Source organism: Gaeumannomyces tritici (assembly GCF_000145635.1).
Source record: "Gaeumannomyces tritici R3-111a-1 unplaced genomic scaffold supercont2.1, whole genome shotgun sequence".
Taxonomy (NCBI): Eukaryota; Fungi; Ascomycota; class Sordariomycetes; order Magnaporthales; family Magnaporthaceae; genus Gaeumannomyces; species Gaeumannomyces tritici.
In genome coordinates, this window is record NW_008804545.1 from 3,426,750 (window position 1) to 3,441,970 (window position 15,221).

At 60.6% G+C, this 15,221-nt stretch overlaps 5 protein-coding genes across 5 annotated transcripts; 3 read left to right on the forward strand and 2 right to left on the reverse strand.

Annotated features, from left to right (window-relative positions):
* The first annotated feature begins 2,111 nt into the window (after window positions 1–2,111).
* GGTG_01064 (RING finger protein) lies at window positions 2,112–5,756 on the forward strand. Its single transcript, XM_009218822.1, has 3 exons — window positions 2,112–3,552; window positions 3,638–3,740; window positions 3,858–5,756. The coding sequence occupies exons 1-3, from the start codon at window positions 2,177–2,179 to the stop codon at window positions 4,617–4,619; spliced, it is 2,241 nt and encodes a 746-aa protein (XP_009217086.1). The 5' UTR covers window positions 2,112–2,176; the 3' UTR covers window positions 4,620–5,756.
* A 9-nt stretch (window positions 5,757–5,765) lies between these two features.
* On the reverse strand, window positions 5,766–8,861 carry GGTG_01065 (vacuolar protein sorting-associated protein). Its single transcript, XM_009218823.1, has 3 exons — window positions 6,401–8,861; window positions 6,220–6,301; window positions 5,766–6,118 (listed from the first exon to the last, which is right to left on the reverse strand). Exons 1-3 carry the CDS (start codon window positions 8,548–8,550, stop codon window positions 5,867–5,869), a joined length of 2,484 nt encoding a protein of 827 aa, XP_009217087.1. The 5' UTR covers window positions 8,551–8,861; the 3' UTR covers window positions 5,766–5,866.
* A 164-nt stretch (window positions 8,862–9,025) lies between these two features.
* On the forward strand, window positions 9,026–12,379 carry GGTG_01066 (hypothetical protein). Its single transcript, XM_009218824.1, has 4 exons — window positions 9,026–9,284; window positions 9,354–9,742; window positions 9,851–10,138; window positions 10,354–12,379. Exons 1-3 carry the CDS (start codon window positions 9,200–9,202, stop codon window positions 10,022–10,024), a joined length of 648 nt encoding a protein of 215 aa, XP_009217088.1. The 5' UTR covers window positions 9,026–9,199; the 3' UTR covers window positions 10,025–10,138; window positions 10,354–12,379.
* GGTG_01067 (histone-lysine N-methyltransferase) lies at window positions 10,004–12,869 on the reverse strand. The gene is made up of 2 exons (XM_009218825.1): window positions 11,364–12,869; window positions 10,004–11,286 (listed from the first exon to the last, which is right to left on the reverse strand). Exons 1-2 carry the CDS (start codon window positions 11,957–11,959, stop codon window positions 10,365–10,367), a joined length of 1,518 nt encoding a protein of 505 aa, XP_009217089.1. The 5' UTR covers window positions 11,960–12,869; the 3' UTR covers window positions 10,004–10,364.
* Window positions 12,688–14,818, forward strand: GGTG_01068 (hypothetical protein). Its single transcript, XM_009218826.1, has 2 exons — window positions 12,688–13,368; window positions 13,461–14,818. The coding sequence occupies exons 1-2, from the start codon at window positions 13,152–13,154 to the stop codon at window positions 14,465–14,467; spliced, it is 1,224 nt and encodes a 407-aa protein (XP_009217090.1). The 5' UTR covers window positions 12,688–13,151; the 3' UTR covers window positions 14,468–14,818.
* Window positions 14,819–15,221: the final 403 nt, after the last annotated feature.

The window sequence follows — 15,221 nt, forward strand, 5'->3', positions numbered from 1 at the left end:
ATGTCTCCGGTGTGTCGATGAGAAGTTGTGTCACTGATGGGCGGGAACGCCGTGCAGACGGCTGTTATCGATAAAGTATTTTTTCTCCGAGCAAGTTGGGTAACCTACGGAGGTGTGAGGGTTAAATAATCTACAGTGGGAGGTCACTCGTGAAGCGAGGGCAGGGGCCAGGGGTATGCACTAGCCAATCGATTAAAACGCGTGTGGGCGGATTCGAATTGGTGCTGCGATTGATGTTGAAAAAGAAATGTAGGCTAGGCCTTATTTGGTAGGGGCTGAACATGGGGTGCTCTTGGCGCTACCTCGAAAATGGCGATTTTTTTCGCCTCCTATCCCCGTAGCATAGCACTATAGGTACTCGTGCGGGCTAAAAGCGCCCGCACTTTGACGGTCCTCCGGAGTAAAGTGCGGTGGGGCAATTCGACGTTTTCGGGGCAATTCGACGCTTTTTTGTAACATTTTTTCCCAGCCAAATTAGCTGGAAATCGATGTATCGCTAAAAAAAAGGTAATGGGCCGCTCACTTACTTTTTGCACAGTGCACAGGGGAGTTACGAGTTTGGCTGTGCACCGTGCCTACAGGAGTTTGGCTAACTATTACCTTTTTCAGCGATACATCGATTTCCAGCTAAATTTGGCTGGGGAAAAGTGTCACAAAAAAGCGTCGAATTGCCCCGAAAACGTCGAATTGCCCCACCGCACGAGTACCTCGAAGCACGACCGAACACACCACCCTAAGCGGGCAGCAAACGCAATTGCAATTGGTGGGTCCATTGATCAGCGGCCTCGACCACGTGAGCCCCAGGATACGGGCAGTCTGCCAATATCCGGCAAGCTCTCGGGACACCACACAGAGGATGCGTGGCTAGCACAACCTCGGCGCCGGGCGAACACTTGGGACCAGACGACGCCATGTCCGTCTCGAGCGGGGGGGCGTCATTACTATACTATACATAAGACCAAAAGCGGAAAACGAGGTTCAGGCGACCGTCTCGCGGCACGTTTGACGCATGCCTGCGCTGGACACAACGTGCCCGCTCAAGAGTTAGCAGTATTTACAGCTAGTTCATGTGTGTTTTTGGTATGCGTGCATTTGTGAGGGCCCAGCCGCTTCTGCATCACGGGAAAGAAAAAGAAGAACAAGGCCATGCGGGATGGCATTTGACATGGACCGGCAACCTCGCATGTGACGTCTGTATCCACCCCTTATCCTTATTTCCTTTTGAGTTGTACTTTTTTGGATCTGGACGCCTGGAGGGCGCAGTCATGTCGCTGCATCTACCCACCTCTTGTGCCGTGGTACATACATAGTGGCAGGCACCAAGTACCTTGGATCATGCCTGGCGGCGAGTCGAGCCCATCCAACCAGTTGCATTTCGGAAAGGCAAAGCCAGCCGCCACACCGATATTGAAGTCACCCGAAGCCTGGCCTGTTCCCGCCCGTCAAATCCAGCCTCACGACGAGCTCACAGCCCAGCTGGAGACAGGTCGCATACTGTGCAGCGCATATAGATTGATGTGCCAGGATCCGCCTGCAGCGTTTCTGCCTGGTGCGCGACGCCAACATGGAGCTTCCCCACGTTGAGTGCCTGTTTACTTAGGTCCAGCGTTTACCTCGTAGTAGAGCCAGCGGCCTGTGTAAGCCAGACCGAGCAGCCGCCAGACGAGACCGGATCCTAGACCGGACCAGACCAAGGCTCACCACCCATGAAGGCGCCGGTCTGTGCTTATTTTTGATTCATGCTGCTGTACAGTTAGAACGCGTCTGAGCCCGCCTGACGTCGTCTGGCTGGCCCTCCTGGCTGGCTCTTGGGACCGCAGCTGTTGACTCCTTCCGTAGCTGGTAAAAACAACCAATTTTGATCAGCAGCCGACCTGGCACCCCACCCCACTAGCAGAGGAGGCAGCAGGCAGCCAGCGCCCACCACTGTTTTCCCCCTCAGTCATACAGTAGCCCGCCCAGGCCGTGCCATTGGCAGCGCCAGCACCAGCGCCAGCCAACCCAGTGCCACCCTCGCACCCACCGACCGCTGCATGTGCAACCAGTCAGCCGCATTGGAGCCCGCATTGGAGCCCGCACGACACAGACGGGGTGGCCGATTCAGAAGTCCATGCCAAACAACATCCCAAGGAATAGCCTCCCCGCCTCACTCGCTGTGTCCGCACGCGCAGCCTAAATGCCGGCTGCCTCATCTTCCCAGCACCCGGCCCCAGCGCCCTCATCGCCGGCCCTGATTCCCAGCTCGTCCCCACCTGCCGCCACCTTGTCCTCGCCGCCCTCGTTGGCTCACGGCCACAGCCACAGCCACAACAGTGCCAACACCACCACCGCCAGCGCCAGCACCAGCCGGAGCAGCCGCCTGCTGGGCCTCAACTCATATCTCAAGAAGAAGAGCCTGACCCTGACGCGCGATCACAACAACCACAACCACCACAGCATCGACCACGCCAACCCCGCCCACCCCGTCGTCGTCAGGCCCCGACCCCAGAACGACCCGACACCGACACCACAACAAACGTCGCCCCATCATACCCACTCGCAATCTGCGCATCCAGGACAGTCCGGCGACGCCACTACCACCGCCGCCACCCACAACAGCAACAATAACAACAGTCCCGCCGACGCTAGCACCGCCGACGCCGCGCCAATTCACATCATCGCTCGCCGTCCCGTCGCCAGCCTCTTCCGGACCGTCAGCTCATCGTCGCCTAATTCTCGCGCAGTCGCCACCGCCACACCTTCGGCCACCTCAGCCTCCGGCTCGCCGTCCATCTTCCCCGCGTCCTGGTCCCGGTCGCGTAGCACCAGCCCGTTGTCGTCTCAGGGGCCCGCCCCCGCGTCTGCTCTCCCGTCGCCTGACGCTGCCCTCTTCCCACACGCCCCGTCGCAGTCTGCGCCGACGCTCGCAGCCCAGCCGTCCGCCGCCGCTGCCACGCCGCAGCCGCCGCAGCCCCTCGCCCACGTACCCACTTCGCTCGAGAGCCTCGCCGTGGTAGAGCCGGACCGAGGCATCGGCGCTGGCCCCATGACCCGGACGCGCGCTGCTACCGCCTCCGAGGCGTCTGTCCTGGCCCAGGGCGGTGGGCCGGGCTCCGAAGCCATGCCCTCGATCCGCTTCTCGACCTTCTACGACCCCCGCGCCACCCGTCCGTCCCTCACCTTCAGCCCCGTTTCCAGGACCCTGCCCACCGGGACTGAGGTCATCCGTGTCGGTCGTTATTCCGAGCGCGATGCCCAGCCCAACGTGCCTGTCAACGTGCCCTCGGCCGCTCCCGTCGGCTTCAAGTCCAAGGTCGTCAGTCGGAGACACTGCGAGTTCTGGCACGAGGGTGGAAAGTGGTACATCAAGGACGTCAAGAGCTCGTCCGGCACCTTTCTCAACCACATCAGGCTGAGTCCTCCTGGCACCGAATCGAAACCGTTCCCCATCAACGACGGCGACATTGTCCAGCTTGGCATCGACTTCAAAGGTGGCGAGGAGATGATCTTTCGATGCGTTAAGATGCGCCTGGAGCTGAACCGTGGGTGGCAGAGCAAGCTCAATGCCTTCAAGTACGTAGTTGACCTTGGCCTCTCCGTGATATCTATGCGCCCGTCTCCCTCTCGTACTGACTACGGTTCGCCTCTGTTCCACCAGCATGAACACACACAAGAGGCTACGTAACATGACCAAATCTGGCGATGGCAGCGCTTCGAGCCAGACCTCACAGGACTGCTCAATATGTCTCAACTCGATCGCGGTATGTTCACTTGCTCTCTCGCCCACATCCCTATTGCCCTTCCATACAGCCATCGCCCACCCGCGGTGGAATCTTTACTGCTCTAGCTACTGACCGACAACAAACAACGCTGTATAGCCCTGCCAGTGCTTGTTTGTAGCCCCTTGCTCCCACACGTGGCACTACAAGTGCATCCGGAGCCTGCTCGCGTCCCCACAGTACCCCATCTTCATCTGTCCAAACTGCCGCGCCGCCGCCGACCTGGAAGCTGAAGTCGAAGACCCGGAGGAATGGGAGCAAATGGACTCAGACTTGGACGAGAGCGCTCTTGCCGGACACGAGGCCAATGGGGAAGGAACATTGACCGCTGCAGCCGCCAATGCCATCGCGATGACATCGGCGTCAGCGGCCCTGCCAGCTTCGGCGCCGGCGCCGGCCCCTCCGGCGGTGACTGTGGCTGAAACCGACGTGAGCGTGACTCCGGTTCCGCCTTCATCGACGGACACGACAACTCCGTCATCCCCACAAACGCAGCCCTCTCACGCAACTTCGACCCCGCTTCCGATCCCTCGTATGCCATCGAGTGCCTCGTCTCGTCGCCTGGCTGCTCAGGGGGCCACGTCTGGTGTGACCTTGGACGCCGACCCCTCGCGGTCGGGCTCCGAGGAGCGCGATACACGAACGCCGTCCCCGACACCCCACCCTCCCGCGCTGCTCAATGCCGTCGAAGGGCCCATCACGCCAAGGAACGACGCTGGGCCATGGGTGTTTGACGGCAGCGGAGTCCGTATGAGGGCGGGCCCACCTACGACAGCCGCAGCCAGCACCACGGTGGCCGGGGCGCCGGGACGCAATGCAGCACCCCAGTTGACTAGTCTAGACGACATCGCAAGGGCATGAGGGTCGCTCTACAAATCAAACTGATTCGCTATCAGATCTACGTTTAATGCGGAAGACGCCAAGCGGACGGTGGCCACACACAGCAAGGGAGAAGGTGCTTTTTTGCGGGCGCGTCTCGCTGGGGGAGTTTGGGTTATGGTTTGCACCCTTGAGACTAGACGACCCGACCAGTTCCCCCGCAGCCTCGCCACATATGTACCCGCCAGCTAGCTGGAAAACATGTTTCCCAGCATTCCACTTTCTGGCGGAGCATGGGCGTTTGTGCATGCCGGGCCACGGCTGCTCAGGCCCGGCTGCCGTCGCCAACCTCGATTGGGATCTATCGCTTGCCCCCTTGTTGTGTTGACCCTCTTGTTTATCTCGTCCTATTGTCTCCCCATACCTCTTAGTTTCTTCCTCCCCGCGACATATTCCCTCCTGTGCGTCTCTATTCTATTGTCATTAATGGTGAGGTTGTTGACCACTCTCTTTCCTAGCCTCCTGATTCCTGTCTGAAGCATTTTTGAGAGGCTCCGGAGGTGGTGCCAGCGTTTCGACTGCTGTTTGGGAGGTCTGTTTTTGGACAGCTTTTGCATCATGGCGTTCTCGTTCCTTTTGCCTCTCTGTCTCTGAATATCTCTGTCTCTGCTACTAGTGAGCCCAACAAGCGCGTTTTTTCTTGCCTCGCCCGCCCGGTCCCGGGCCACGCTTTCGCAAGCTCACCAGCATGGGCTGGCGCGCGCTCATGTGTGGTGGTCGCTTGTGTGTCGTGCTGTCCAAAACCACCCGCCCGCCTCGTTGCTCACTACCGTCAAAATTACCTAGGTAGTCTCGCTCAACGCGCTGCAGCCGCTCATCCCCCTGCGTACACAGCAAGCTTTTGGAAATCTGTCTCGTTTTTTTTTTTTGTGGTCGCCATTGCATAGTAATGATAATCACTAGCGCACGTAGCAACAAAGCCAACAAAGCGCCTGCGTCGCATTGATTGGCTGCGGTGATGCCCGGGAAGTCACGGGCAGGGTCCGTCCTTGGGACGGCAGGCCGAATCATCCTTTATCCCTGACGGCCGCGTCTTGGTAGCTTATCCTGGACAACGCATCCGCGTCATGGCCGGAGGACAAGAAAAATAGAGAGAAAAAAAAAAAAGGCTTAACCAAAAAAAGGTACCTATTTCGTCACGGCACATTATTGTATCAAAGGCTATCGTAGTATGTAGACAGACACCACGGCCCAGCAAACGCGCGGCTCGTTTCGGCCGGCCACCTGGTCTACTTCTTGAACGCCACCTGGCCCAGCCGTTCGATCTCGCGTCCGTCGGCCGAGTTGCGGCCCGCGGCGTCGAGCAGCCTGGTCCACTCGTCCCTGTTCTTTAGGCGGACGGCCTCCTCGGCGGCCCGCACGTTCATGCCGCACTTCTCGTACATGGTGATGGACGTCCCCTCCTTGATGGTAGCGCACTTGGGAATAAAGGTGGAGGCGAGGCGCGGGTTGCCCGCTTGCAGAATCAGGTTGTAGAATGGCTGTTTTTTTGGTTTGTGTCAGTCAAGCCCATCGGTTGTTGGCTCTGGCGGGTTGCAGTTTTCTGTATCTGCTGCGTTTCTTTGGAGCCCAGCGAACTCACCTCCCAGCCTATGGGGCTCTTGCGGGCCTTTGCAATCTCCTCGATCTCGTTCCAGTCTCTCTTGGCCACAAGAGCTCGAAGTCTAGGAATAAGAGTCGGATTTAGTTTCAGATCAGCCTCTTGCTCGCATCAAGACCGTGAAATCCGAGCAAAGGGGTAGGCAGCACGGGGGTCGACTAACCGGATCCACCAGGCCACCCTCTCGGGCACCTTGAACTCGCTCTGTATCTTCTTGGCGCGGCCGTGGTAGCCCAGTCGGATCAGCTTGAACATGGTCTCGTTGACGCTCAGGCCGGTGAAGGAGTCGGTGAGGTCGCGGTCAAAGGCCTCCTGCATGCGCAGCAGGGTGGCCGACTCCTTGAGCGCGCGCAGCTCAAAGGCGCTCTCGCGGGCGTTGTCGCTCAGCAGGCGCGCGGCCAGCGCCATCTTGTCGCCGGCGGTGCGCGCGTCGGGCTGGCGCAGGGCCTCGCGCAAAAAGACGCTGGCGCCGTCCAGGCGCCGGTCCTCCTGGTAGTAGAGGTCCTTGAGCAGCGAGTTGTCGCCGTCGCGGGCCGCCGCGGCCTCGACTAGGGCCGTCGCCACGGGCCGCCGGTTGACGACGCGGAAGAAGGCGGCCAGCGGCAGCTTGCGGCGCAGAGCGTGGAGCACCACGAGTACCAGGTCCGTGTCGCCGCTTTCGACCGCCTTGTCCAGCGCCAGCTCCCCCTCCTCCATGGACAGCAGCAGCGGCACCTGGCGGCCCGCGCGCGGCTCGTGGTTGAGAAGCTCCGTGGCGAGGCGGCCGCGGCCCTCGTCGTAGGCCGCGCGCGCGATGGCCTCAAACGAGATGCCCGGCTTGCCCGACAGCTTCTCCACCACCAGGCGCGCGATGGTGTCGTCATCGTCGGTGCCGAGGCGCACCTTGGCGCAGGCCCAGTGCACGTAGACGCGGTCCGTGGGCAGGCGCAGGTACCCGGCGACGCGCAGGGCCAGCTGGTACTCGTGCCTGTCGAGGAGGCGGCCGATGAGGTGGTCGGGGCCGAGGCGCTGGTACTGCTCGAGCGAGAGCGGGAGGCCGACCTCGTAGAAGCGCACGGCGTTGAGTACGCGCAGGGTCTCGCACATGTCAACAAAGTCGTCGCTGTTGTAGATGTCGAGGACCGATTTGCCAAAGGACGCGGCCTTGAGGAGCTGCTTCTGCCAGTGCACGCTGAACTCCTGGCCGGCGGCGCTGACGCACGTGTCGACGGCCTCGGTCAGGTTGCCTCTGATCAGCTGGATGTTGTCGTCGGCCTTGGGCGACTGCATCTCCAGCTGGCCCACGGCGTCAAGCAGGATGGAGGCGGGCGACTCGGTGCCCAGGCGGAAGACCTCCTCGGTGACGTCGGGCACCTTTTGGATGAAGTCGCAGGACTCGTTGGTCAGCACGCGGACGCCGTCGTGGTCCTGGATGACGTGGATGCGACCATCGTACATGAAGGTGGCGGCGGCGGCGCCGGGGCCGACGAGGTGGATCTCGTCCTCCCAGGCGACGACGACGGCGTCGTTGCCGCACCAGCTGACATACTTTGGCGGGATGCGCGACTTGAGGTCGTGCTCGCTCAGGCGGGTCTGGAAGTCGCACGTGATGACGTGGACGTGGCCGGCGGGCGTGTAGAGGGCGGCGAACTTGCCATTGGGCGAGACGGCCACGTGGCTGAAGGGCCCGATGTCGAGGAAGCGATCCTCGCACTCGCTCGCGTCGGCCACGTAGACGGTCTGGCCGATGCTGAGGAGCACCTCGACGGAGCGCGAGAGGGTGTGGCGCGGCGGGATCAGGGCCCACGAGTGCACGGGGCCATCGGGGGCGGCGGCCAGGGCGCGCGGGCGCGGCTCGGCGTAGGACGAGACGGAGACGAGGGTGTTGTTGGACAGCAGGGCGACGAGCCCCGTGTCGTAGAAGAGGCAGGCCTGGACGCCGTACTCGTCGGCGCCGTGGCCGAGCGAGAACTGGGTAAAGTCATGCTGCAGGCCGTAGTAGCAGCGCACGGTGCCGTCGCGCGTGACGACGAGCAGGCGCTCGTCCTCGGACCAGCCCAGGCCGATAACGGAGCCCTTGTCCCAGGGGATGGAGCGCAGCAGCTTGCCGGCGCAGCTGTAGACGTCGACGCTGGGCTTGCGGGCCTGGCCGGCCCGGTACTCGACCAGCTTGTTCTCATCCATGTACAGGGCCACGGCGCCGGCGTCGGGGGCGCCGGCCACGACGTAGTTGTCCAAGTCCAGGTCCAGGTCGAAGACGGCCGTGTAGAGCTGCACCTTGCGGTAGTAGCGGTCCCCCACCTGCTCCCAGCTTGCTGTCGGGTTGAGCTCCATGACGGCGGCAGCAGCGGGTGGGTGCTGGGGTTCGTTGCGCGGGTCAAGCCCAACGGCGTCACCTCATCTTCCTAGGCCTTGTGTCGAGCTGGACGCGCTGCGAATCAAGCCAGGCGAGTTCCTTGAGCTCGATCGAGCGGGAATTACAGCCAATGGGTGGGCCGTTGTCCGTCTGTTTCCCAGTAGCTTATCTTTCCTCTTTTTGTTTGCCGTATTTCTCTTCTCGATCCTCTCGCCTTTCTTGCTGCCAGCTTGGTCGGTCAGTCGGGCTACCGACCTCGGTGGTTGGTTGTGCTCCATTGGATCCCATCACCGCTGGCGCTGATGGCGCACGGGCCGCGCGTAACAGCACTCATTGACCCCAGGCAGGCACCTGTGCGGGTGCTACGCTATGCTGTGGGGGCGCAAACGAACAACACATGCGTCATAATTCTAGGCGCCTCTCCCTATCTAGCGCCTGAGCAGGGGCGAGGAGGCCTGATGGAGCCCAACACTCACCATATCCCGCCCTCCACTGGTCTCCAACACCCGATGTTGATTGATCCATGTCAACAACAGAGTTGGTGTGTTATATACACCGCCCCGACCTAAACGGGACCCCCAACCTCCCTCGGCCACTGGCTCTTCCCGTTCGCCCTCGGACAGAACAATGCCGGACTGGCGGGACGAATACCTCGCTTCGTTGAGGGAGGCAGAGCAGGACAATCCCGTCAATCACGAGCTTATCCAAGCCTGTAAGCAGCGATCCCCTCAACCCGCTCCCCTCTGCAAGTCCTGCCGGCTAACAAACCACCACCCGATAGGCTCGCAGCTTCAGGACCGCATAGCCGTCCTTGAGGCCGAGAAGGCCGCCCTGCAGGAGACGGGCGCTGGGGCTGCTGCGGGGGCCCCGCCCGTCCCGGCCTCGTCCCGGCGGGATGCTGCTGCTGCTGCTGCTGCTGCTGCTGCCGGGCCCGCCGCGGCCTCGGACCCTTCGGTCGCGAGGCTCCGCCTGGATCTCGCCGAGGCCCTGAGGGCCCAGGGGCTGCTACAGTCGCGAGTCAAGACGGCCGAGGGCGAGCTCCAGAGGCTGCGCTCCAAGACGGCCGACGACTCCAGGGCCATCCGCCAGCTGACGTCGGAGCGCAACGTGCTCGCGACCAAGGTCAGGGACCGCGACGAGGAGCTCCGAGGCAAGTCCAAGCTAGTCGAGGTAGGCTTGTCATGCTCTCTGCCCTCGTGTGGCTCAATGTCCGCCTCTCTGGTGGCTCTACATGCCCAATAGCAACGATGCTGAACCCGTGACCCAAACGTCCGACAGAATGTCCAAGACGAACTCCTTGCCCTTACCCTCCAGCTCAACGTCACGGAACAGAAAAAGGCAAAGATCGAGGCCGAAAATAAGGAGCTTGTAGAACGGTGGATGAAGCGCAAAGGCCAGGAAGCCGAAGCCCTCAACCTGGCAAACGAGCCCCTATTTACCAGGCGACAATGACGAGCCCCGTCATATGCTTCAAGGCACCTCTCAAAGGCATATATTAAGAATCCCTCGCATGTCGGTGTTATTGGTCCTCGAGATTTCGCTGGTCTATGTTGGCACGGCAAATAGGTAGGCATCCCTCCTCTCCCCAGGCTCGTTATCAGCCACCTCACAATCCCCAGCCGCGGTTTGAGAGCCCCTCTATTCCTCTCTCTATTCTTTCCAGGCATGACCTTTTTTCCTCTACAGGGCTTGGCTTCTCTTGTGCTCAACACATGCTATTCAGTACATGCAAATCATTGCTGATTGGTGGTATCTTGTCTAACAAAAGAAAAACAAAACAGGGAGGGCATCGTCACTTCCTCGTCGAAATGCAAAAGGTACCCCCGGCCGCGGTCCAACTCACGTAGCCCTCGGGGTACGTGAGGTGCTCGACGTCTAGAATGGTGCTACCAACATCGTTGAGCGCATTCTTGTGGTCGTGGACGAAGCTCTTGAGCGACACTATCTTGCAACCACTCTTGAGGTCCAGGAACATGCGGACAAGGTCGTCGTTGAGCTGCGACGTGAAGGCCTGGTTGTTGACAAGAACAACATCGGCGCGCTGGAGGGCTTGGTGAATCCTCTGGTTCGTCCGGAAGTCTCCTCTTTCCAGCCGCACCCTGCCAGGCGCCACTCCCCATAGCCGACAGCGCGCGCTGAACTCCCTCTTTTGCGCCTCGGCCAGGTTGCAGGCGTTTTCCATCATCTCGCAGCCCCAGCTTTCGCAGCCGATATCGAGGGCCGCCTGCAGCACAACGTTCCCGACCCCGGAGCCGAGGTCGACGAAAACTTGGCCCGAAGTCATATTCAGCCTCCGGATGAGGATGTCGTTTATGAAGGGGTGCAAGAGCTCGCCGTATACATTGTCGGTGCCGTTCTCGTACTTGGCCAGCAGCTCCACCTTGGGAGCGACGGTGCGGTCGTACACCTGCTCAAGTATGAAAGCGACGAGGTCGTTGGGGAGGGCCTGTCGACTGCCGAGATTTCGGGCTAGCGCGCCGCTGGACCGGAGAGCAAGGACGTGGCTGTTGTATTTGTCCAAGGCCCTGCGAAACGCCTTGTAATCCTGGACCGAGGGGCTCGAAGCGCGCTCGAGTTGCCGCACCAAGCCGTTGGCGGGGTCGTTTATCAGGAGGGCCTCACTATCGCTGAGATAGGTGTCGGCCACATGTTTTATCACCCGTATTATCTCGGGAACGGCATCTATCATGTCCTTCCCAGAAACAAGCTCATACCTAGCGGGAGTTGCTGTCAGCATCAAGACGCGCGGCAGCAGTAGTTTGTTCCAAGGCATTTGTAGGCCCCTACTTACCGTTCTCTTTGTCGCAGACCTGGGTACTGCAGCTTTACCGCAACCTCGGCCGGCGGGGCGCCAAGCGAGGGCGAGCATTTGAGGGCAAGCGACGCGAGATCGGCAGCGTGTATGAAGCGTGGCTCTGGCCTTTCCTTGCCGTCGCCCTGCGTTTCTGTCAGGCCAGGCGAGACGAGCATGCGGTCCGGGTCCGGAACGCGATCGCTGTCGGCAGTGCGCTGTCGCTTGCGCGCGTCGATACTCTCCTCCCAGTCATCGTCGTCGGACTCGGAGTCATTGTCGAACGTGACGCGGTCGCTCGCGGGGGATCGGCGCGGGGTGGTGCCGGGGCCGACGCTGGAGGACTTGCGCTTGCGCGCCTGGCCCTGCGCCGAATGATCCGAGGCGTACGAGGACGACGAGGGCAGCGGGGACGCGCTGGCCGCGTTCCTGCGCAGCGGATGGTGTGTGGCAGTGGCGGCGCCGAGGGTGCCGCGGGGTCCTGCCGACGACCCGGCCTTCGGCTGGGGCTTCGGCTTCGGCTTGACGACGACCTTCTCGATGCGGATCGTGGGCGGCGCGACCTTTAGCTTTGATTTTTGGGTGAGGATCCCCATGGCGCAGGGTCAGGAGGCGCGGGGCACGGTCGGTCCGTGAGCGACCGGCGACGCTGGATGAGGAGTGAATGCGTGCTCGGGTACGGCCGCAGAGGTAGGCGCCAACCCGATGGATCCTGGTTATGCGCGCATGAACCCCGGAACCGGGAGCGTCCACGTGGGTGCCGGGTCGGGCTGGCGTCGAGGGGCGGCCGATCGGGGAGGCGGAGCACCGGGTTTGGCTACGGCCGGGGGCTGCGCACGCACCTGTGCGTCTTCGTCGGATGTTGGTGGCTGTTGCGCCGGAGCGAAGAGAGGGGGGAGAGCAAGGATAGGCTGGAGGTTGGTAGTATATAGGTAGCTAGGTAGGTAGAGAGGTAGATGAAGAAAGTGTGCGAAAGACGATGGTGGTGCCAGACCGAATCCGACAGACAGCCTGGTCAGGCTAGGCAGATATCCAACAGGTGGGTGGGCAGCCGCATCGCACAATGAGCGGGCGAGCAAGGAAGAGGGAGGGAGGGAGAAGGTCACGGGCGTCGCTGGTGCTGGTGTGGCTGGCTTCCAAGGCTAGCGCGTTCCTGCGATCTGCTGCTTGCCTGCCTGCTGCCCGCCCAGTTTGGGGCTCGGTGGGTCGACGGTGGCCAAGAAGACGCACGCGTTCCCCACATGCGGGACCAGACCCTGACTGCCTCAGGCATGGAAGACGGATGGAATAATCTCAGGTCCCCAGTTGTGTTGCTGATGGCCCAGCCCTGTGGTGTGGTTCCATTTCAATGCTGTGCCATTGAATTGGGGGCTAGGAGTAGATGTCTATCTGGCACCTACCATGGAGCATGGTTTGTGGGTGGGCAAGGCGCGGTTCGAGACGGGACGGCTCTGGGCATTGTTCATTTTTAGCGGCTGGAATCAATAGCAAATCACGGGCTGTGCCATCAGCATCAGATGCAAAAACCCTCGGTCGACTAACCCCCATCTTCTTTTTATCCCCTCTGTTTCTACCCGTCTTGGGCTGTTCCTGCTCATTCCAGTCAACACCCGATGCAGCTCGAGATTATCCGCGCGGGGCCCCATGCAGCTCATTGACACCTCGACTAGATTAGCCGCAGCCTGACCCCTGACTGGGCTAGCACTCAAGTGCTGTCTGTGCTGGGTCGCAGCCTGCCAGAAGCCCAGACCAGCAAAGGGCATCAACCCCAGGGGCTGCTGGCTGCTAATGCGGTCGGCCGTCGGGCTCCCGGTTGCCCTCACCGGCGGGCTTCTGGTTCCCGGAGCCGTGTCAAACGGCCTGAATGGCGTGACATTCCTGTTCCCAACCGGCGGAGAGACGTTCACGTACCCCAACACGGTCGTCAATATCAGCTACGTCACGCCCTTCCCCGCGCCTCAGCTGTTCACGTGGTGTAGGAGCTTTGGTGACAATATTCGGCAAAGTGAGTGTCGCTGCGCCCACCATCTACATCTACATCTACACCTACATCTGCTACCAACCCCAGGCATGCACAGCGCGCTAACCAGCTGCTAGTCCGCATCGAATTTGTCAAGCCCTTTTCCGGCTCCCACTTAACCCCAATAAACTTCACCAATTCGGACACGTGCTGGTTCAACCTGAGGCCAAACGAGACGAAAGGGTATGGCGACAACTCGGGTGAATTTTCCATCGTCGCTGATGGGTCGGCCAAGTCCACCACCGTCGGCCTCGCCACCGCCGCCCGTCCGACGTCTACTCCGCCACCAGTCACCTCTAGTACCCCGACCGTCGCTCCCACGCTTCCGCCTACCACTGACCAGTTAGGCTCACATGGCCTAAGCTCTGGCGCAGTTGCAGGCATCTCGGTCGGTGCCACCCTCGTGGTGGCCATCTTATGTGCTGCCGCGCTGGCCTTTTGGTGGGCGAACCGGAAACACGCCAAACACGCCGGCTCCTCCGGGTCTCGCTGGACTCCCTTGGGCGGCTCTGGCCGGAAGCCGGATGGCGCTGGCGGCGAGGAGGAACCGCTGGCAACCCCTGGTTCCGGCCCAGGACTCTGGCAAACTTCCAACAACAGCCTCACCAACGCCTACAGTCATGTCTCTAGCCATCCCCGGGTCTCCTATCCTAGCGACCCGCCCTCTATGATCAGCGATGGCTATTACGGTGCCCCGAGCGCCCACACCAGCGTAGCGCTGTCATCAGGCCCACTAGAAGACGCTTATAGCGTTTCCATGATACATAATACCTATTCCGAGGTCGACACCTCTCCTTCCAGTCGCGCAACCACAGTGGCCGCCCTTGCCGCTCCTGTAGCCCCAACCCCATCTACTTCCAGTGGTCAGGCGGCTGAGCTGCCATCCATTTACACATATCGGGGCTGGGGAGGGGAGCAGGAGATGCCAGTTTCCGAAACCACCGCCGCTCGGCTACCGTATCCTGCCCATGGCCAGGAAAGGGCCGAGCAAAAGTTTTTACTCCAGGATATGCAGGCTTTGAAGACCCAAAGACAGTTGCCGAGCTCGTCAGATCACGGCCCGGGTCCGTACTTCGCAGGGTGAATCGGGCGTCAACAAAGACGGTTCCGACGCTTGCGGGAAAGGCCTTCCCATACAAATGGCCTGGCTGCTTTGTCGCCAGAGCCAGCTCACCGTGGAGGGTGTGGGAGCGCGATAGATGCGTACGCCGGCTGATGCGACAGAACCCCGGTCGGTGTTGGGCAACGTAGCAACAGCACCATGGACTTGCCAGTTGGCCAGACCCAACAAACAAGGAGAATACTTCAAAGGAAATATTATTGTATCAAAAAAAGGAAAAGAATATATAAGAAATGAACGTGGGGAATCATGCCAGTGACACATTTGCAGCCAGAACCTCCTCTGCTCTTTTTTCCATTGCCAGGTCGTCAGGCTCAATCTCGCAAAGAAGAGCTTTCACATAAGCCGCCGCCATCATTGCTGCAAAAGCTTGCCATTTCCGGTCCTTGTGCCAGTCCGAATAGCCGCAGATCCCCTTGATAACCAGACAAGGAAGTCGTTCATCAAACCGGCCGTATCCGTCTCAGCACAATGGATATCGTTCTCCGCCGCCAGCTTGTCTCGTTGGCGGGCATCTCTCATCGCTGTATTGGCGCTGGCGGTCCGTCCGTGGTGTATGACGGTATTGTCCTCCGCATCCGCCGCGCCATTTTCCTCTACGTCGCTGTTCGCATCTTGGATAACGATGTTGTTAGACTCGAGAAAGGATTATGGGAACATAAAAACAACAAGGTCAGGAAAAAAGAGAAAAAGGAGATAAGGAGAGGAGGTAGGCAGG

Excerpts from the sequence above, each read along its gene's own strand:
- GGTG_01064 (XM_009218822.1), top strand. The coding sequence starts at position 2,177 with ATGCCGGCTGCCTCATCTTCCCAGCACCCGGCCCCAGCGCCCTCATCG. Across the intron at positions 3,553-3,637 it reads AGCAAGCTCAATGCCTTCAA|CATGAACACACACAAGAGGC; the intron begins GTACGTAGTTGA and ends CTGTTCCACCAG. Across the intron at positions 3,741-3,857 it reads TATGTCTCAACTCGATCGCG|CCCTGCCAGTGCTTGTTTGT; the intron begins GTATGTTCACTT and ends AACGCTGTATAG.
- GGTG_01065 (XM_009218823.1), bottom strand. The coding sequence starts at position 8,550 with ATGGAGCTCAACCCGACAGCAAGCTGGGAGCAGGTGGGGGACCGCTAC. Across the intron at positions 6,302-6,400 it reads AGGGTGGCCTGGTGGATCCG|ACTTCGAGCTCTTGTGGCCA; the intron begins GTTAGTCGACCC and ends TCTTATTCCTAG. Across the intron at positions 6,119-6,219 it reads AGAGCCCCATAGGCTGGGAG|CCATTCTACAACCTGATTCT; the intron begins GTGAGTTCGCTG and ends CCAAAAAAACAG.
- GGTG_01066 (XM_009218824.1), top strand. The coding sequence starts at position 9,200 with ATGCCGGACTGGCGGGACGAATACCTCGCTTCGTTGAGGGAGGCAGAG. Across the intron at positions 9,285-9,353 it reads TCACGAGCTTATCCAAGCCT|GCTCGCAGCTTCAGGACCGC; the intron begins GTAAGCAGCGAT and ends ACCACCCGATAG. Across the intron at positions 9,743-9,850 it reads GCAAGTCCAAGCTAGTCGAG|AATGTCCAAGACGAACTCCT; the intron begins GTAGGCTTGTCA and ends AACGTCCGACAG.
- GGTG_01067 (XM_009218825.1), bottom strand. The coding sequence starts at position 11,959 with ATGGGGATCCTCACCCAAAAATCAAAGCTAAAGGTCGCGCCGCCCACG. Across the intron at positions 11,287-11,363 it reads GGTCTGCGACAAAGAGAACG|GTATGAGCTTGTTTCTGGGA; the intron begins GTAAGTAGGGGC and ends AACTCCCGCTAG.
- GGTG_01068 (XM_009218826.1), top strand. The coding sequence starts at position 13,152 with ATGCGGTCGGCCGTCGGGCTCCCGGTTGCCCTCACCGGCGGGCTTCTG. Across the intron at positions 13,369-13,460 it reads TGGTGACAATATTCGGCAAA|TCCGCATCGAATTTGTCAAG; the intron begins GTGAGTGTCGCT and ends ACCAGCTGCTAG.